The following is a 21,330-nucleotide window of genomic DNA, read 5'->3' on the forward strand; positions in this document are numbered from 1 at the left end:
TTGAAAGTTATTTCGTATTTTATTTCTAATTGCAATAGTTTGCATCTGATTTCTTTACATAATTCCAAATGATGGGAAAGGAAACCTCCAAATCAGTACCAATCAGCTGTCATGAATCTATGGTAAAAGGACTCATTAAAGACTTAAGAATGAAAGATGACCAGAGCTATCAATATTACTAATTATAAGCTTTCTCTAAAGAAATATAGAGCAAGTTGGTACTTTGCAAAATACCTTTCTTTAAGCAATTTAGAGACTTCCATCTGTTAGTCTTATGCTGAATTAAATGAGGGTGGTAGCAATTATTTTAAATATTGTGTCGACATGAATATACAAATATATACTCTACACGCTTCTTTTATTATAGGAACCAAAGACTGCAAGTAAAAGAAATGGTAAATAGAGAATAAAAAAGACGTGCATATTCTATCTTACACAGTCCTGGATATCAAGTGAATAGCGGCGGACACTGCTCTAAGTGGATCACACATACGAACACACATTATTAATCCTCCCAACAATTCTGTGATTCTGCAGGTACTCTTCTCATCATCTCCATCTTACAGGTGAGGAGCCTGAAGCTCAGACAAGCTGGAGAAGGTGCCCGTGGTCACCTGCAGGTAAAGGGCAGAGTGGGGGTTGCGGCACAGGCTGCCTGACCCCAGAGCCCATGTTCTTCACTCTCTACCACATGCCTCCTAAGCACTAGGAGGCTGTGGAGGAAGAGAAGACACAGTCCAACACACCCTCCAAATTCCTCGGTTCACTCCATACCTGAGACTGAGAGGCTAGTGTCTTATCACACTTATAGTAAGACTTAATTCAGATTTTGTTCTTTTCTAAAATGGGAAGAAAAAAGCAAGGATGGTAGTTGAAGGTAAATAAAAAACACAAAGTGGTATGTAAAAGCTGTATAAAGGAAACTTCCTCTTACTAAGCAGGACAGAGATCTAAACATCTCACACCAATACAAATCTTTTTAATCTTTATGACAGGTAACATAAAGAACCTACTTTCATTTCAATGTCAAGCCACAGTTAATACTGGATGTTGTTAAATCTGTACACAATACAAATAAAGTATAAATCCAGCTAGGTATCTTATTTGAAACATGCTTTTACCTATTAGATTACTCACTTGCTCTGAAGTCAATACTGACAGCAGTTTGTATCTATTCAAGATGTTATGCAATGTCCTATAATTTAATATTTACACAAGATAGATGAGATTAAGTTAAACTACAAGTCACCAGGAGTTCTGTAAGCAACTATACTTACAGCCATGATTCCACAGATGTGGTGAGTAAACCAATGGCCGCTCCTTAATAAAATACAAGAATTTTCATCATGCATAGTTTACAGGCTCCTTAAGCGGTGGTCTCTTTGAGAGGCTGGATTTTCAAGAAAGATTCAACAGTCAAACAATTAAATCTTGGCAAGTCTTTTTTTACACAAACACTTGGTTTGGTTATTTAGCCACCTTAGTAATACAACTTATTTATATACTCGAATTGGAAGTGGAATAAACACTGCATGAAAAATGCATGCCTAGCAAACTCATTAGTAATAACTATTACACTCTCTTAGCAGTAAGAATCATTATTCTTGGATTTCAAAGACTTTATTTTCTTTCAGGGCATACTTTATAGCACTGTATTATAGGAATCAAACAGTATAACAACAAAAAAGGTTTTTTTTCTTAAGGACCACTTCCATTCCTCATTTGAAATATAATCAAATCAATGAAACTAATTTCCACATTAAAGACAAGTTAGTAAAATAATTCCTCCAAGTAGTGTTGCATATGAACTACAAGTTTACCCCAACTATTTTAATCATTACAATTTGAGATTTTCTAGGGTACAACAGCACTAGATTGGGCTGTTACTACCTAGGCAAGAAAAAAAAATGTCACCTGCAAACACGTGAATTGGGGTCAGTAAGAATCTCTAGACAAACCATATTGTTAGAGGAGGTTAAGTAGAAAAACTAATGTTTGAGTTGCACCACCCCTACCATGAACTGTAGCACAGATGCAGTCAAAACATTCTTGGTAAAACAATGTGGAGGAAAGATCTACATATACCACAAATTTACCAAAACACTTTTATGTTCAGAAGCCTAAATATCTTAGGAGATTTAGATTACCGAAGAAGATGATCACTAAGTCAATTCTTCAAGGCTGGTTCCTTACGAGTATTAAAAACCAGGCCATGGTCTCAGATGCATTCCACCTAGGTTAAGTGTTCAGGAACTCCACAGAGTAAGAAACATCAACTGCAATTGTCCACTCTTAGTTTCTGTTTTTTGATTTAATGTTTTGTAGTACCTCAGATTTTTATTCCAGAGTTTGCACACTTAGGAAAGGAAATTATACTAAGCATGGGATCAAAGATGTGCTTACTAAAAAAAAAAAAAAAAAAAAAAAAAGATGTGCTTATTTTCTGAAGCCATGTGAAGGTTTAATCCTCTGTGTATTACTTTTCAATACTGAAGAGTTCTCTGGAGACCAGTAGAATAAAAGTTTCACAAGCTACATGAAGGATTTCTTTTACAGTTGCATACCACTTCAATGTGGCTAGTTAGGTCTAACTAGCCCTGCCCTTAATTTCATCTTACTAGAGTTGATAATGAAAAACTAACAAAGGATAAATCTAAATTCCCAATAAAATACAAGCAAAAAACACCTGTACACACAATAAAATACATCCTAAACACAAAGTAAGGGTATAATATACTCTGCAGCATGATACTGTCTTTATTATATTTCTCCACTGTATGTAGTTCTTCCATTCAGAAATTGGAGACCATCTTTTCATTAAGTTGTTATTCCCTCCTCTTTCCCCAGCTTAGGGATACTCTCCCAAAGGCTTAATTTGTACAAACTGTTATGAAATTAAATTTTCATTTACACATAATTTAAGTGTTTATAAAGCACTCAAAATTGTAGCTCACACGTATATGACTTCTGAAAATAAAATGACACTTTGAACATAATCTTTTTGTTCTGCAAAAATATTCTACATACATGCATATGATCAAAACAATCTTTTGTTGTTTGGGAAATTTCCTATGCACAGTAAGTTAAAAGAAAAAAAAGTTGACAACTATATCAGTATCTCCAATGTTAAGATAACTGGGTGCCACCTAGTGTTTGATTTCTGCAACTACCAACTTTACAAGTTCAAAATTGCTATTAAAACTCAGGTTCTAAAAACCGCCTTTTTTGTTGATGTTTATAGTGGCAAAATAAGATCATGAAAAGAATGTATACAATATCAAAACTAGTATAAAAATAGCCACATGCTACTTAAATATGAAAAACAGACCAGTCATTTTTGACTTCAAATGCAGATTTCTGCCTCCATTAAATTGTACCAAAATCTCAAGGGAACATCCATCTAAGTAACTGGAATATACAAAAATTCACTGTACAGTAAACAGGCTAGTCAAAACTAGGGCTTGATTATAATCCATAATGCGTGTACGGCAAATGGTTTATTCAAAACATCCATTTACTTACTGGAAGTGGTCAAAGTGGGAAAGGCAGTAACGCATTTTTTTTTCTCTTTTAGAAGAGCAGATGTGGTCTTTTACCCACAAGCTCCGTCACATCAAAAGAACAAAGTGGGTTTAACATTTAAGAGAATTCAGCATTACCAGTTTTTAAAGAAATACCTTAGAAATAAATCAGTCTGCTTTAACAAATTGCACTCATGCTAATGAAATTTTAATCTTCTTTAACGGGTCACAGCCAAAATCCAAATTGTTGAATAATCCTCAAAGAAAGTGGAATGTGAAAGGTTGAGTTCGACTTAGATCTGGAAGGAAAAAGAACATCAGATCAACCAAAAGAAGAATTTTTATATTCCAACAGTCTACCACATGTAAGGGACACATGCACCCCCTTAGGCTATCTGGGAAACAAATCCAGTTTGAAGGAGGAAATCCTGAACACTAGGGTTTTCTCAATTCTGGTCTGCTGTCATTGAATCTTTACAACATCCTTCAGAATGTTATACGTTATGCAGAATATTCTCAATAAAGTTTACTATCTCCTTCCTTTTGTGCTACTGATTAGAAATTTATTTTGGGGGTGGGAAAAGACACAGGGAGTGTTACTTCCTTGAGAAACGGACAAGTGAGATACCAAATTCTCCTCCCAGTCAACCTGGTTATAGGAGTGAAGGCTAGAACACATATAAACCATTTGGAGAAACACCTTAGGGAAGAAGTAGGGTTCTCAGGTGATAAACAAAGCGACCCTTACGAAATGTCCAAGATAACTCAAATTCCTTTAATAACTACTATCTTTACTATCCCTTACTGCCAGCCTCAGTTCTGAAGAAGCACTGGCACAAACTGAGAAATACTTTTCTTAGAAAAGCTTAACCCTATCTAGATCCTCACCCTATCACCTCTGTGTATGTGGCTTCATATTGAGGTATGTACTCTGACTAGGTTCTTAATTTCCTGAAAAAGGTCTTCTACCCCAGCTAAGCTGTCAAAATGTTGGGATCACCCCTTAACCTATAACACAGTAGCTCCATGTCAGGTTCTTGTCACAGAATATCATCGATAAATCTACTGTCCAAGTGTCATTAACAGCTTAGTCACAAGAATCCTCTGGGCTCAGGGGTTTCCAAAGGGAGATAACATAAAAAATAGAATGATATGGTTCTGAAGAACCTAGGGGCAGGACAGGAATAAAGACGCAGATGTAGAGAATGGACTTGAGGACAGGGGGAGGGGGAAGGGTAAGCTGGGATGAAGTGAGAGAGTGGCATGCACATATATACACTACCAAATGTAAAATAGATAGCTAGTGGGAAGCAGCCACATAGCACAGGGAGATCGGCTCCGTGCTTTGTGACCACCTAGAGGGGTGGGATAGGGAGGGTGGGAGGGAGACGCAAGAGGGAGGAGATATGGGGATGTATGTATATGTACAGCTGATTCACTTTGTTATACAGAAGAAATACACCATTGTAAAGCAATTATATTCCAATAAAGATGTTAAAAAAGAATAGAATGATGGATTTATTTCTTATCCCTTTTCATTTTTCTATTTTAGGGTATGCTCTGAAATACAGTACTGTATGTTTAAAAACTCATAAATGCAAATACACACTGGAGATATGTACTCAAATTTTCTTTAATTCACCATGTATTCTAAAATGGTTTGGAGATGCATCAAAATGTAAGATGGACTGAAGGATGAATAAAAGGTATAGACAGATATGTGATAAACCAAGTACAGAAACGTTAATTATAGAATCTCGGTGGTAGGTATCACTTAATTCAGACTTCCCCAAGACTAGCCTTTGTTTTTTTAAGGTTGTGTTTTTTGGTTTTTTTTGGGTTTTTTTTTGGCTGCACCGTGTGGCTTGTGGGATCTTAGTTCCCTGACCAGGGATCGAACCCAGGCCCTTGGCAGTAAAAGCACAGAGTCCTAACCACTGGACCGCCAGGGAATTCCCAGTCTTTGTATTTTTGAAAAGCTCTGGTAACTCTGTTGCACAAACAATCCCGGTCAGGAACAACTACTCTAGGTGTACTAAAATTTCATCTTTGAATAAAATCAAACATTAGTACTATTATTTTTAGATTTATATACACAGGTGTTTCTGAACTACATTTTTATTTAAAAGGGTTTAAAAAGAAGAGCCCAACCCAGATTTAAGAGTAACTTATAATACCACCCCAGTTATTAAATAGATTTATATTGTCAGAAACTAAGTTTAAATTTCATTTAAATATTTTAACAGCAGAAGGGCAATGAGGCACTTATTCTTGTGAGCATTACTGCTTTATTGTGAGAAAAAACAACGCATTTTCCTCAAAATTAACACACCAACTCCAAACCAAGAGTTTGCCAATAGTGCACATCCAACAGATAAAATAATATAATTGGCAAAAGGCCTCAATTTTAAGAGGGCGCTTTTTTTTTTTTTTGGTGGCTGCACAGGCATAGCTTGTGGGATCTTATTTCCCCGACCAGGAATTGAACGCGGGCCACCACAGTAAAAGCGCCAAGTTCTAACCACTGGACCGTCAGGGAATTCCCTTTAACAGGGCTTTTAATGTTATGTTGTAATTCCAACGCTTCATATGAAACTGGTTCAAACAAGATTATTCTTCTAACATACTAGTGTTTCAATTAAGAGAAGGCACGTTTGTATAACACAGGGAATATAGATAGCCAATTATAATAACTATAAATAGAGTATAACCTTTAAAAATTGTGAATCACTGTGAACTTCCCTGGTGGTCCAGTGGTAAAATTCCGTGCTCTGAATGCAGGGGGCCCGGGTTCGATCCCTGGTCGGGGAACTAGATCCCACATGCATGCCACAACTAAAAAAAAAAATCCCACATGCCTCAAGTAAAGATCCCGTGGGCCACAACTAAGACCTGGCACAGCCAAAATAAATAAATAAAATAAATAAATATTAAAAAAAAATTGTGAATCACCTTACAGTACACTTGTAACTTACATAGTATTGTACATCAACTATATCTCAATAAAAAAGGCCAGTTTCTTTGATAAAATCTTGTATTTCTCGTAACTGTCTGCTAAATTTCTTAATAGCTATCTCTCTAGACACTCTTAACTTAAACAAGCTGAGATTCCAATGCCTAGCATTCATATTGCCAAAGCAAATATTGACCTTTTTAAGAAGAAATACTGAAAAAGATGATAAAATTCTCAAAGCATAAACAGTTTGACTAGCACAAACAAAAGTTGAAAAACTCAAGGTGAAAAACACTACTTACATCATCAATGTCTTCATCATCATCTCCAATGTCATCAAACTGGATTTCATCATCATCTCCAGGACCAAATGTATCAGTTTCATTGATTTTAGCTAAAGAAACAATAACAAATGTACTCATATAATATAACCAAGATGTTAGTGAAATGAATAAATTGCCCACTAAAAGAAGTGGTTGGATATCAAATGTTGAAGTATAAAAGGAGACTCTTACAAGTCAAACTTTTAATTTAAGTTTCATTACCAAAAAGATCCTCTTAACTTCTACCTAACAACCCTAGTATATAGAACAGTATTTTACACAACAAAATCTCTAAGTCAAAATGGAAACAATTTTCTTTTGCTCACAAAGGTATTTTTAGTGAGGCAGGCTCTAATTACACAAATTCTAAAGCTATTACAACTTCCAGCTACACTTCAAAAAACGTCTGAGCACATGCTAACAAGCCACAAATCATCAGATAAACTCATCAATCAGAAAAATTTGGTCAAATCATGCTTATCCCTAAATAACAAAAATGAACCAGGAAGCGCTAGTCCTATTCCCAGATATATTAGCATTTCCTAGATTGGAAATGCCAAGTAAATAATTTCAGCAGGATTTTCATGCTCAAGTAAAATTATACTTTTCTTGATAATATGCAACAGAACCAAAAAATAAAAATAACTTCCAAGTGAAAAATGTAGGCTTACAAAATAGTATGTAAAGTCACTTCCCCTTTGATGAGGTCATGAGAAACTTATTTTTATTTAAGTTTTATGCGTTAAGAACAAAAAACGTTGATTTAACAAAATCCTATGGATACTATGACACTAGGGTAAGATGAACTGAAAACTGACTTTTTAATAAAAATCGACAACAGTACCTAATTGTTATCCTTGCTTCACATTTAAAGTAGATGAATAATGACAGTCTCTTTGGAAAGGAACTTTGAAATAAATACTATAACAAATTTATTCCGTTGACTGGCATTAGGCAGAAGTTTAGGGCTTATAAAGGATAATTCCTCACCAAAAGTATACTTATTAGGAACAGAATCCCAGCTACTTTTTTCTTAAGGTGTCTAGTATCATGAAGCACAGGCAGGCATACTTGGAATGAATCACGTAAACTCAAAACTAAACATGCAAAATCCACAAAATTCTACCAAAATTCCTTCATCTAAATACCACCAGGTAATAACACCATATAACAGGTTAATGTAATATCTCAGACATTACCATGTTCTGGAAGTTCGCCATATGCCTTCAGACTTCTAGCCTCATCTGCATTGTATTTTAAAATTACATCAGCTTTATTATCCTTAAAAAAGAGACAAATAAGATTTACAAATGATTATGCCAAAATATTATCCGTTATTTCATAAATTAGTTTCAAACTGGATAAAAAATTAAATTTCACTGTTGTGTTATAAACTCCTCTCCTTTTTCTAAAAATTTAAAGTTTTCTCCTACCCTCTGAAAAACATCCTTGGGTTTAACCCAGTATAAAGAAGCTTGCATGCATAAATGAATAATGATCAACAAGCTTAGGGAAGACAGTTATAGATTTCACTTCAATAAGAGCAGAACTGTACAGACCCAATCTTTTGGATTATTTAGTTACCCTTTGATTAGAAGTCTTTTGAAATACAAAAATTCCCTGGGACCATAATTTACAGGTGATTAAATACTCTAATTCAAAAATTGAGACTGGTGTTAATGACCCAAGGAAATTATTATACCTTTCCAGGTATCAGTGGTTCTTAGGGTACAAATCCATCAGAATCGCCTATGGAGCTTTTACACCTCCTGAAGGCAGATAAATTAGGATATGTGGAGTGAAGCCCATGAGTGTGTATTTCTAAAAGATATGGGTATTTCTGATGCAAGTGTCCCACTGAAAACTAATGCTTCAGAATGTTCACACTTCCCCATCCGAAAGGAATCTGACTCAGTTAAGGAAGAAAAAAAGGGTTGAAGCTGATTGTTTCAACTTCAAAAATTCTTAAAGGCAACGTTAAGTGATCACAGTGATCCAAGAACGGTGTGATTCAGACCAGCACTTCTTAAAACGGTAACGTGTACAGAAGCCCAAGGGGATTCTGGTTAAAATGCGCATTCTGATTTAGGAGGCCTGGGGTGAGGTCCAAGAATCTGCGTTTCTAACAAGTTGCCAAAGCTAGTGATGCTACTGGTCCCTGTACCACCCTTTAAGTGGCAGGGGCATAAAAGAAGGATCATGGGAGATTAAGAATTGGAAAACTTAATGTGGCTGTCATTTTATAGTATGAATGTTACACCATTCAGAACCTTGATTTCCTTATCTGTCAAACAGGGAACTAACTAATTCTTCCTACTTCTGGGGTTATCTTTAGGATCAAAAGAAGAAAATGGACATTAAAATGGTATGAGTTTAAAGCAGGCTATCTCAACCTCAGCACAGTTGCTATTTTGGGCCACATAATTCTTTGTTGTAGGGACTGTCCTGTGCATTGTAGAATGTTTAGCATCACCCCGGTCTCTATCAACTAGATGACCAGCACTGACCCCTACCCCCAGGTGTGAAAACCTGAAATGTCTCCAGACACTGCCAAATGTCCCCTGGAGGAAAATAATCACCCACGGTTGAGAACCACTGATTTAAGGTAAAGATTTTAATTCTTTATTCTAGAACATATATTTTAAAAAATCAAAGTACGATCAAAGTTACAAAAATAGAAACACGATCACTCAAAATGTAAATACATGGTGATGAGTTCCAATAGGTGGAAACCAAATGGATTTCATAGCCCTACCATGAGTAGAGTCTCCAGGTTGAGACCATGAAGGGCAACTACCATTTTCTTCCTAAGTGCTCATCTAAATTTAGAGCACATACTTTTATCATGGTTTGTACTGCAATTACTTGTGTGCCTGTCTTACCCTCTCCACTACCAGGCCATAAGCATTTTGTGAGATGACAGCTTGACTCATTCAGTTGTATCCCCTAGAGTAATGGTTTCCAGATTTTGATTTCAAGACGTATAAGTTAAAAAAAAAAAAAAAAAAGGGGGGGCAGGCAGTCCAACATAAAAGTTATTTTTATCTTGCCAACTAAGAACACCAACAAAACCACCACAATACAGTATCCCTCATTCCAAAAAAGGGAACTTTTTAAATATCAAAAAGGGAAAAAGGACTATTTAGCTTCATGAAAAATTCACACTGTCTGTGATTCTTCTATAGTGAAAATGCAGACTCCACAGACTGGCATGTGGGAACCATGATCCCTGGGGTACCTAGCACAATGCCTAAGACAGAACTGGCCCTTAAGAAATGTTTGTTGACACAACGGTGAATAGCATACTGGCCTGGAACTGGTCAAATATGGTTATGACTCATGTTCTAAACATTAATTGCTCATAAAATTCAAGCAAGTAAACAATGAAAATTTTAATTTTGTTTTTACCTGGTAGTCCCGTAGACCAACCAATATAATGTCTGAGGTATTTATCCAGACCTATTAAAAGTCACAGAAGGTTACATTTAAAATAATAATAATCAACCAAGAGCAATGTTGAGTCAGTCTTCCCATAAAATACACATACTATTCACCCAACTGTGAGTAAAGTACCCATATTTAGAATTAGGGGAAAAAACTACAGTAAGCAAGCTGAGCCACTTACAAATTTTCTATAATTTGGGATATTAGAAAAATAACAATCTTATTTAACTACTTGACAGTTTAATAATTCCAGAGGACCAATGATTAGTTTAGAAATTAAGGGATTCTTAATACTGAACCCCTCTAAGTGGTTAGTTATCCATTACAACATATGAGAACAGTAAATTAGGAATGTGGTTTTATCTCCCTCCCTCCCACCCACCCAAATACACACAGGAAACGGAACTCCTTTAGTTTGGTAACATGAGCATTAACAAGCCAAATTTTTAAAAAATCATAAAGCCAGGGTTGGAGCGACTTTTAACCAACCTGATCAATAAATCTGCCTGAACACCTACCCTGATGAGAAATTAATCACTACTTTCCAAGGCAGCCCATTCCTGATCTCAATTCAGGAAAGTTAACATTAATACAACACTTATTTACTGTAATTCATATTCAAATTTTCTTAACACTCCTTACAGCTACTTCCCCCACCCTCAAAACAGAACCCAAACAAGGGCCACCTACTGCATTTAACCATTGCGTCTCTTTAATCTCCTTTACATTGAAATAGCCCGCCCTGCTGTTATTTTTCCTTTCATGACATTAACGTTATATATATTAGGAGTCAGGCCATTTGTTTTGCAGTGTGTCCCTCAATTTGGACTTGTTAATTGTTTCCTCATGATTAGATTCAGGTTAATCATTTTTGGGCAGGAATACAACATAGGTGATATAAATGAGTCTTTAGACAGATACCTGTATAAAATTACCATCAAAGATCTTGCTGTTTTGACTTAGAGGTAAATCACTGTTCTACTGAAATCTTTTGGGAACTTACAAAAATGAGGTCCTCGGCCCATAAAAACCTTAGAGCCACTTTTTCCCCTTAACCATAATTTTATATTAAAGTAAAACAAGTCTCCACACTTACCTTTTTTCTCAGTTTCCCTCTGATGTGACATAACCTCTTTACACCATCAAAACACATCGCTTCTAATCGTCCATTTCCCAACATTTTGATTACTTGAGCATACTCTGGAGGAGGGAAAAGTAAAGGGTATAGGATATTGCTGAATTTTTGATAAAAGCAACTTAAAAGTCCACGTACAATTGATTAGTACAGGTGTGTTGCTTAGGAATAAGTATATGCAGTAAAATAAGTACAAGGGAGTGATAAAACACCAAGCTAGTTAACGGGAGAGCCAGAACCAAGACTGTGTAATGCCATTTCTATGACAAGCTGTCCCTGCTATCAGAAATATTTTAGTTATCTACTCATTTTGAGTTAAGTGGACTGTCCACTGTCTTCATGACTGTATGCTCTACTTCTGGAGATCAAGGTGGCCTGTCCCAAAATGTACACTAAAATGTATCTCATCAATCTCTCACTTTGGATCCTCGCCCAATTTTGGTCTCCTTTCCCTCAGAGGAGGGTTAGCCTTTAGAGGCTAACTGCAACACAATTTTTGGTACACTGGCAAATAAAAAGCAGCTTATATGTTATTAACGTCTTTGTTAAATTAGAATATCTTAGCGATTATTCTGAAGTTTTTGTAAAGCTGGAAAGATGTTCCCAGACAAAATGGCAAACTTTTAATCAAAAATCTTTCCAAAAGGGTACCCAGGAAGTCACGCTACTTCACTGCCACCTGAAAAACTGAGATTATGAGCAGTGGCTTGCACACGGGCCGTCTCTTCTGTCATTAAATGACAGAAGACCGGAGGTGGGGCGGTGGGGTCACTTCAGAACCTTTAGTTTACTCAAGTTGTATGCAAGACTGATCCCCAAAGAGGACATTCACCAATTTGTAAATACACTGAAACAAAACTTTCAAAGGCTCAACTGTGGTGTTGACAAGTGGAAGTGAGTTACTCAGACTACAGTGAACCTAGCACCCACCTAGGGCCTCAACATGGTTGGTCGATTTAAAGGCAGCCTCTCTTCCAAAGTGGGGGGAAAACATGAAAAAGAAGAAGTAATGGCAGTCAAAATAAAGTCAACTGCTAAAGGAGGCAAGAATCAAGGGTAAGAAATAAAAGGGTCTTTTGGCCAAATAACATGTTTCATCTTTAGTGGCTTATATATTCACGGCATGAACAAATCTACCAAGTTCTATAAAAAGATAATTAGAAAAAGTTTTTTGTTAAAAACTGCTGGAAATTATTGGAATAACTAGAAAAATTTAAATATGGACTATATACTAGATAAATAATATATTCACATTAAAATACCTGAGTGTGATAATCCTACTGTAGTTATGTGAGAGAATATACTTGTTCTTAAGAGACACATAATGAAGTAGTAAGGGAAAAGTATCATGATGTCTTCAACTAACTTCCAAATGGTTCAGGAAAAACACACACACACGCACACAAAGATTAAGGGGTTAAAGGAATTCATGGTACTTATACTGCAACTTTTCTGAAAGTTTGAAATTACTCAAAATAAAAACATGGGAAATGGGGATATATGTATATGTATAGCTGATTCACTTTGTTATACAGCAGAAACTAACACACCATTGCAAAGCAATTATACTCCAATAAAGATGTTAACGCCCCCCCCCCAAAAAACCCAAAAAAACTCTCAAAAAACAAAAACAAAACAAAACAAAACATGGGAAGCTAGTGTTTTGTATCTGGCACTTAACAAAAATCTTAATCGGTTTGAAAAGGTCAATTGTTCAGTTTCATTTTATTATATTTTATGAATTTACATGTAATTTACATGCCTCAGATGCATTCCTCAAATACCCATGGTCTACTGAACACACTATGTAGCACCATTCGCTATCAAAAAAAGTCTACTAAGTCATGGAATTGTCAACCATAGCTTTTGAGGCTTAATTCCCTCTGAACTGTTCAATTCATTCTTAGTTATAACATGAGTGTTCACATAAAACAGTGAAACATACACATTTACAGAAATGCCATCAATCCTCAGCGCACGCTGAGTATACCAAGAAATAACTACCAGAAGAAAGGCTCTGGAGAAGTGTGGGGGATGAGAAATGGAGAAGAGCAAAAGGGGACATGCGATCTTTTGCTCTGGATTATGAACAGTATCTCTTTTATGTTGAGAAATTGAAAATCCTTACTTAAGAAAGAAAACTATTACTGAAAGAAACCTAACTTATGAAAATGCTTACCTTGCCCATCTTCTTTGAACACCAGCTCTCTCTTTTCAGATTCATTCTCATTCTTACCTCTGCGTCTATTTTTACCTCCTTTACCTAATGGTTTTAAAGAAAAAGACATTAATTATCTGCAAAACAGAAAAAGAAACTAAACTAGGGCTTACAGAATGTTCTTTAAAAGCCACTTAAATTATAAGAGGTACAATCTACTATGTGTAAAATAAATAAGCTACACGAATATATTGTATAGCACAGGGAATATCGTATTTTATAATAACTTTAAACGGAGTCTAATCTACAAAAATACTGAATCACTATGACGTACACCTGAAACTAATATAATGTTGTAAACCATACTTCAAACAAACAACAAAAACCTGAAAAAAGAAAGAAAAATTAAAAAATTCACCTAATTTGGTCATGTATCTCCAATCATATTAAACATATACATATTGTCACTTCCCTACCCTTCCTGGAAATCCCTTTTGGGATATCGCTGACATAAACTACAAACCAACCAAAAGGAGGTATCATAAATATAACGACTACTTGGCTGAGTACACTGGTCAGTAAACTCCTCCTACAGTGGCCCACAAGGACCAAGGAGGGATATATAATGGATCATGATAAATTTTATAAAATAGGGTCTCTCCTGTACCTGCTCCCCCAAATGAAAGGTCTGTGTGCAAACAGAAGATAACTGAGCCGGGGCGGGGAGGGGTAAAGTTTTAGCAACTGGAAAGGGACACTGATTTTGTGGCAGTAGAGGGAGAGCAACAAGTCTGGCAACCCCGAGAGTTTACATTTTGTCCTACAGCTGTAGGATACATCAAGCAAGTTAAAAAGCAAGGTACTAATTGCCTGAACTTGGAAGTAACCAAGATGTCCTTCAGTAGGTGAAAGCATAAACTGTGGTACTTCCATACAATGGAATACTATTCAGCAATAAAAAGAAATGAGCTATCAAGCCCCCAAAAGACATGGAGAAACCTTAAATGTATATTACTAAGGGAAGGAAGCCAATCTGTAAAGGCTGAATAGTATGATTCCAACCATATAACATTTTTGAAAAGGCAAAACTATAGAGAGAGTAAAAAGATCAGTAGTTGCCAGCTGGGGAGCGGGGAAGGAAGGACAGGTGAATAGGTGAACACCACGGGATTTTTAACGCACTATGGTACTGTAACGGTGGATACATGTCACTATATATTTGTCAAAAATCCATAAAATGTACAACACAAAGAATGAACCTTAATGTAAACTATGGACTATCTATAGCGGCTCATGTAAGATATTAATAATAGAGGAAACTGGGAGGGTGGGAGTTGGAACTCTGCAATTTCTGCTCATTTTTCTATCAACATAAAACTGCTCTAAAAGACAGTCTATTAAAAAACAGTAAAAATCAAGGTACACTAGGAATGCAATCAGCAAAATCTAGCCAGGGGGTGGGGGACGACGACGACAACATGGGGACGAATCCACAAGACAATCTGTTTTCTTCAACAGATACATTATGAAGAAAAAAACCCCCACAGATGGATGAAGAACCTACAGGTTACAAAAGACTTAAAAGATATCAACCAATGACAATGTATAGCCCATATGTGGACCCTGATTTGGTGTGGATGGTGCAAGTTTAGCTGTGAATTAATGATGTCTGAGGCCAGGAGTTGAGCACATGGAGGTTCATTATACTAGTCTGCTTTTGTATATGTTCAAAATTCTTCATAATGTAAGTTTAACAACAGATAGAGCAAGCTGAAGAAGAGTATAAAGCTACCATTGTGTAAAAAAGGGAAATTCATATTCATACTTGCTTATATATAAAATATATCTGGAAGGGCACATACAAAAAAGTTAATGACTGCCTGTGAGAAGAACTCATTGGCAAGAGGACACACTTAGGAAAGACATTTCATTCTACACTTTTTGAAACTTGAATCGTGAATTTTACTATTCAAAAATCTTAAACAGTTCAACAAAAAATAGAGGTGTGACATGATCCTTTGGGTGGGAAAACTGGTAAGAAGGTCACTGTCCTTATTACACATAGAATGAAGCACACCTAGCCTGACCATGAAGAGGAAGGGACAAATAAGAGGACTACTTCTGACATGGAAACAAGATGGGAATTGTGACCATATGTGGAGGGAGGAATAAAGGATACATGGAGCTTTCACAGAACTTCTCAGGATCTCAATTCCAGCCTCTATAAAATGAGGGAGTTAGAACAGAAGATTCAAGTGCCTCTATATTCTTTCTACCATGTAGGATTCTAGAATTCTTCTATCTACGGGTGGCCTTAAAAATCTGTACCCTCCCTCCCATTTTCCATACTTTAAATAATGACACTGCTGATCATTTCTCAACTCTTTTTCTGACTTTTAAAGGGCCACTTGCACTATTCTTGACCTTTCATCACCCCTACCCCTTCACTATGCCTATCCCTTTGGAGCTTCATTAAGTCCAAATTCTCAGCTTCTGCTTACCTACTTTCTAAGGAAAAATTTCTCTCACCTACCACTTCTATGCTAAGAATTTTACATCTCACCCTACTATTTCAACTAAGCTTTGGCCTCTTATTTCTAATGTGAGGCTCAGCACACTTCCAGTGAATGGGCTACTGTCATTCAAATTTTACTCAAAACTCAAATTACTTTCTTTTACAAAGTTGGTCCTTAATAAACATCCTTATTTCTGTTAGTGGTAACATAACTACCTTAAAGAATATAAATCTTTCAACCTATAAACATGACAGCAATCTACCTCTCAATACTCCTCTTCAATTTCCCGATACTTCAATCCAAGCAGACTTCTCGCTGTCCCAGTAACTCGCCCTTAAACAAGCTTATGCCTATGAGATAGGCACTATTTTGTCGTTATCTCACAAGAGAGAATGAAGTGAGAGCTGGTATTTGCATCAGATAATATCACCCCAGTGACTATGCTCTTAACCAGTATGCGGTAATGCCATCCATTTACTTGTCACAATCACCCTATGAGGTAATAAGTCATTTATGCCCAGTTTACCAGTGAGTTTACTGAAGCTCAGAGAAGCAACACACTTACTATTAGTGACTGGGGGTGACCAGATCCAACCTAATCCTTTTTTGTTCCTGGCCCCCACATTAGGGTATCTCTCCACAGCATTTTGTTCCCATTCTAGAACCTAAACCACATTGGCAGCCATTCCAAAAGACAGAAGAAAGGTGTTAAGTGGTAGCGATACTAAGGGACTCACGGGAAGAGCCTGGAAGCAGCAAAAACAGGTTCACAGCCCAAACAGAATAAAGAACGTGTACCTGGCCACTGCAAAGACAGAGTCTTAACTTCTTGAGTCATGTGCACTTACTCTGTCCCGGGGGCAGTCTCACAATGCTCTGTGCTATGTTCGGCAGGCCTCTACAATGTCCTGACCCACCCAGAGTCCTCAGAGCTCATTTCCTAGAAAGAGAAAAGTATCCTCTGCTTCAAGCCACCAACCATGCCAAATCTTCAAAGCAGAGTGGGCATTAGGGCAAGTATCACACCTACTTTGTTTACTGAGTTACATACTTAGTTGGAAAATTCTTTGAATCCATCACTCAAGAGTAGTCCATACATTCCTAAAGGACTGGTGATTTTAAAACTAAAAGTAGTAACTTCTTTAAAGTGTGGGAGCACCTTACCCCAACTGCTCTTCATAAGCGGGCCCAAGGCTATCTTTTTTCCCTGAGGTAATAAACTGATAGAGTCTAGAGAATTCTATAGGAAATAAGCTGGTAAGAATCAGTCCAAAGCAAGTCATTCAACACACCGTTAGTGGCAACTTATACCCTTACATGTGTAAGCATCACTATGATTATATTCACAGGCTCTGGCTTTTCCAATGAATAAAAACAGAAAAATAATCATGAATTTATTTCACATTAGTAAACCCCATCTAATAAAACTCAGGAGTCTTGAAAAGTACTGTTCCTCTAAGTAAGATAACAACTAAAGATAACAGATGGGTTTTACAACTATAGGAATGCTAAACACCAAATTCAGAATGGTGGCTACCTCCTGGAAGCGATGAAGAGAGGGGAGGGGAGGGAAGGGGACTGGGGAGGGGAACACAGAGGGCTTTAACTGAATCTGTGTTGTAATCCTCAAGTTCAGAGTAATGGGTTGATTCCCAGGCGCTCTCTGCGTTATTTATATTTTTTTGTATGCCTCAAGTGTTATTTATAAAAGGATGATTCATTGCTTGTCAATTTACCAGCATTAACCATACCCTGATCATCCCCTTCCCTATTTTATTGCCATGTAATGAAATGAACTTTAAAGGAGGTTAGTGAACTAGATGTGTTTTAATGTAGTTCAGTCCCTGTTGGAACCAAAGGAGAGCCTATTATTCACCCAAGGGTGGAGTCAACAGAAGGGAGGTGACTTAATCCAACAATTATTTACTGAGCATCTACTAAGTGTCAAGTGCTGGCAACCCAATGTGGCTTCTCATTGCAGTGGCTTCTCTTGTTGCGGAGCATGGGCTCTAGGCGCGCAGGTTTCAGTAGTTGTGGCATGTGGACCCAGTAGTTGTGGCTCACGGGCTAAGCTGCTCCGCGGCATGTGGGATCTTCCCGGACCAGGGCTCGAACCCGTGTCCCCTGCATTGGCAGGTGGATTCTTAACCACTACGCCACCAAGGAAGTCCGAATCGCTTGCTCACTTTAAAGTGGCTAACTTTATGTGATGTGACTTTCACCTCAATAAATTAAAAAATATAGTATACGATATTAGGTATATTATATACGTACACTCTATACACCCTTGAGACAATAGGGTAAATTTGAAAATGGACTGGATGTTGGACGATGTTAAGAAATTATTGTTAGAAATTTAGCATTGATAATGCAACTGTAAATATGTCCCTCTGCCATTTGGGCCACTGACACCGCAAAAGCCCGCCCTGAGCTGTGGGCCTCCGGGAACCCCATCCAGCCCGAAGTTGAGCACCTGTGCTGGTCCTGCAGCTTTCCTCTCGGAGCTTCCCCACCCCACCCTTCCCCTTGGCCCGCTGCTGCCTGTTAGGCCCTGCCGCTGGGAGGCTGCAGAGGGCAGGCTGGAGCAGAAAGGGGATTTGCTTCTCGGTTTTACTGGCATAAACTCAGCAGCAGTCTTCTCCTGGCTCTAACTGCTTTCAGTGGTTGCAGATGATTTCCTTTTGCTTTGCCCCAGAACCAACCTCACAGGGTCCTCAAAGACCCTGCTATCGACAGCGCTCCCTCTTTAGAGGTCTGGGCCCCTCCTCCAAGTTTTGTCAGGTTTGTTTATTTGTTCGTTTTTCTTTAATTGGAGTATAGGCGATTTACAATATTGTGTTAGTTTCAGGTGTACACCAAAGTGATTCGGTTATACATATATATGTATATATCTAAATTCTTTTTTTCCGATTCTTTTCCATTATGGTTTATTACCATGAATTCAAAACATTGAATACAGTTCCCTGTGCTCTACAGTAAATCCCTGTTGTTTTTGTCAGTCTTAACAATAACAACCTCTCTCCTTTTTTCCCTCCAGTTCTAGGAGCCATAGCTGTTTCTAGCAATTGCTACCTTAGGGTGGTTCCCTTTTTGCCTTTTCAGCTCTCCAATACATGGGTTAACCAACCTTTATATTATAATGATTTTTTTTTGATGTGGACCATTTTTAAAGTCTTTATTGAATTTATTACAATATTCCTTGTTTTATGTTTTGGTGTTTTGGCCGTGAGGCATGTGAGATCTCAGCTCCCCAACCAGGGATCGAACCCGCACGCCCTGCACTGGAAGGCGAAGTCTTAACCACTGGTCCACCAGGGAAGCCCCCTATTCTTTATATTAAATTTTGTCTGTGAAAATAACTTTTACTGCTATCTTTTGACAGGACCTGACTGATGCATCAACTGCAGACAGTTATTCATTATATTTGCTTTATAGCAAATATATGTATGTCTGAAATCTTTCATTCTAATATTTTCATTTTACCATTTTAATTAGCAACCAAAAAATATAAGGTAGCTAGGAATAAACCTGACAAAAGATGCACATGAAATGTAAGGAGATATTAAATAACACCTAAATAAAGGAAAGATATACTACATTCATGCATGGGAAGACAAATATCCCTAAAGATGCCAATCTTCTCCAAACTAGATACTACTTCTCCAATAGTAGTATCTAGTTTGTGTCTTCTCCAATAGATACAATCTCCTCCAATAGATACTACTATTGCCCTTCAGAACTTACAGTCTAGTGAGGAAATCGGAAATCTCATAGCCAGAAATAGAGGTGAAAATAAGATACCTATTGAATGGATCCAGTTACCATCTCAGAGGGGATAAAAGATTATGTAGGTTACAAGAATACCATGACTTTGAAAACACTATTTTGTCACCCCGTCTTTACCAGAATAATTAGCAGTAAAATACTCGCTACAAAAAGGAACTGCAAGTAAGAGGGCAGTGAGGTGGAGTGCCCTGAGAGAGCTGCACCAAATCTCGCACAGAACTGCAACCAAATACACCAAGGAATAAAAAGAGCAGTGACAGCTACAAAGAGGAAATGAGGTAGAATCCCTGGAACCAGCTGTGAAGTAAAAAAGAGAACAGAGTAGGCCTGGGTCAGGGCAGGGGTCTCAAAGATGACTAATCAAAGGAAGCTTGTGGGTTGTGAAATACATGCCTCTCCTGTAGGAAAATACCTTTTCCCTGTTTCGACTTCCACAATTTCCTTTGAGAAATTGTAAGAATACTGAAGACTGAAACACCGTTAAGTCTTAAAAAAAGGAGAATTTCTTTAGGACTGTTCTGCTTTTACCTAGATTAGGCCTTCCATTTTGCAAATTCCAAATAAAATTATCCTCAAATCTGATAGTTTGTGAATGTTTGTCCTAAGAATGGAAGGAACTTAAAGGTCTCTACTCCCATCACAATATATACCGATCTGGAGCAAAAGTTGAAAACTTGGCTAAATACGGAACAGGTGTTCTGGGAAAAAGAAAACCCCGTAAAACGATGGGTAAGAGTAAGTCTCTAGAGAGGAACCTTAATGCATCAAGGTTTCGTCCACTATTTACAAAAGAGAGAGAGAGTAGTCTCAACAATACCCAACAACTGCCCGTAAAGAATTCCATGCAGGAGTACCTGATGGCCACTTAAAACAGGCATCACCCTTTGAAAGTTAAGAACTGCCGGGAAGGCCAAAGACGCCCATTTGCGAAGCCCAGGCGGCCCCGGGGGAAGTCTCCCCACAGGTTCCTATAGTGCCGGGGTCAGTCTGGCGCGAATCTGGAGCAGAGGCACACGTTCTCCCGCAGGAGGCCCTACAAAAATGGCGTCGGCTCCACCCCAATGTGACCAAACTGGAAGACAGGAGTAACTTCCCAGCTCCTCTCCCGAGCCCAGAATCGCGTCCGGATCGCCCAGCTGCGTGCAGGCAGGGCGGAGAGGAAGGTTACTGCCGCCTAGGAGATCCGGAGGCCGCGTGCAGAGCCGGGGAGACCGGGCCGAGCGGAGTCGTGGTCCCGGGGTCTAGGCGGCATTACCTTTATTCTTAGGCATGGCGGTGACGACGGCCTCGCTGCGTCTCCGACTCCTATCTGGGTGGCGGCGGCGACTCCTCCGAGGGGCGACGCGTGGGACAGCGTGACACGAAGCAGGCGGGGGAGAGCGGGTCGCGTGCGCGAGAGAATCTTACGACCGAGTTCTTCCGAGATCAGCCTGCACCCACGCTGGGCCGCGACAAATGGCGTCGCGGCTGCTTGCGTCGCTTTTCCCCGCCCCC

At 38.1% G+C, this 21,330-nt stretch overlaps 1 protein-coding gene across 2 annotated transcripts; it reads right to left on the reverse strand.

The window, feature by feature from the left end:
* On the reverse strand, positions 1-21,326 carry EIF1AX (eukaryotic translation initiation factor 1A X-linked). 2 transcript variants are annotated; one of them, XM_082375947.1, is made up of 7 exons: positions 21,092-21,326; positions 13,556-13,639; positions 11,338-11,441; positions 10,206-10,256; positions 7,997-8,078; positions 6,777-6,868; positions 1-3,820 (listed from the first exon to the last, which is right to left on the reverse strand). In XM_082375947.1, the coding sequence occupies exons 1-7, from the start codon at positions 21,105-21,107 to the stop codon at positions 3,815-3,817; spliced, it is 435 nt and encodes a 144-aa protein (XP_082232073.1). In that variant the 5' UTR covers positions 21,108-21,326; the 3' UTR covers positions 1-3,814. The 2 variants fall into 2 exon arrangements, with proteins under 2 accessions (XP_082232073.1, XP_082232074.1); XM_082375948.1 differs by lacking the exon at positions 10,206-10,256 and having other exon boundaries at positions 21,092-21,323.
* Positions 21,327-21,330: the final 4 nt, after the last annotated feature.

The sequence above is a fragment of the Balaenoptera borealis genome, assembly GCF_965194805.1.
Source record: "Balaenoptera borealis genome assembly, chromosome: X".
In the NCBI taxonomy this organism is placed as follows: Eukaryota; Metazoa; Chordata; class Mammalia; order Artiodactyla; family Balaenopteridae; genus Balaenoptera; species Balaenoptera borealis.

What these genes read in the sequence shown, in the direction of transcription:
- EIF1AX (XM_082375947.1), bottom strand. An exon ending in GTTCAAAGAAGATGGGCAAG is followed by an intron (nt 11,442 to 13,555) that starts GTAAGCATTTTC and finishes TCCCTCCTCCAG; the next exon opens with AGTATGCTCAAGTAATCAAA. An exon ending in TTGGTCTACGGGACTACCAG is followed by an intron (nt 8,079 to 10,205) that starts GTAAAAACAAAA and finishes CTCTTTTTTAAG; the next exon opens with GATAATAAAGCTGATGTAAT.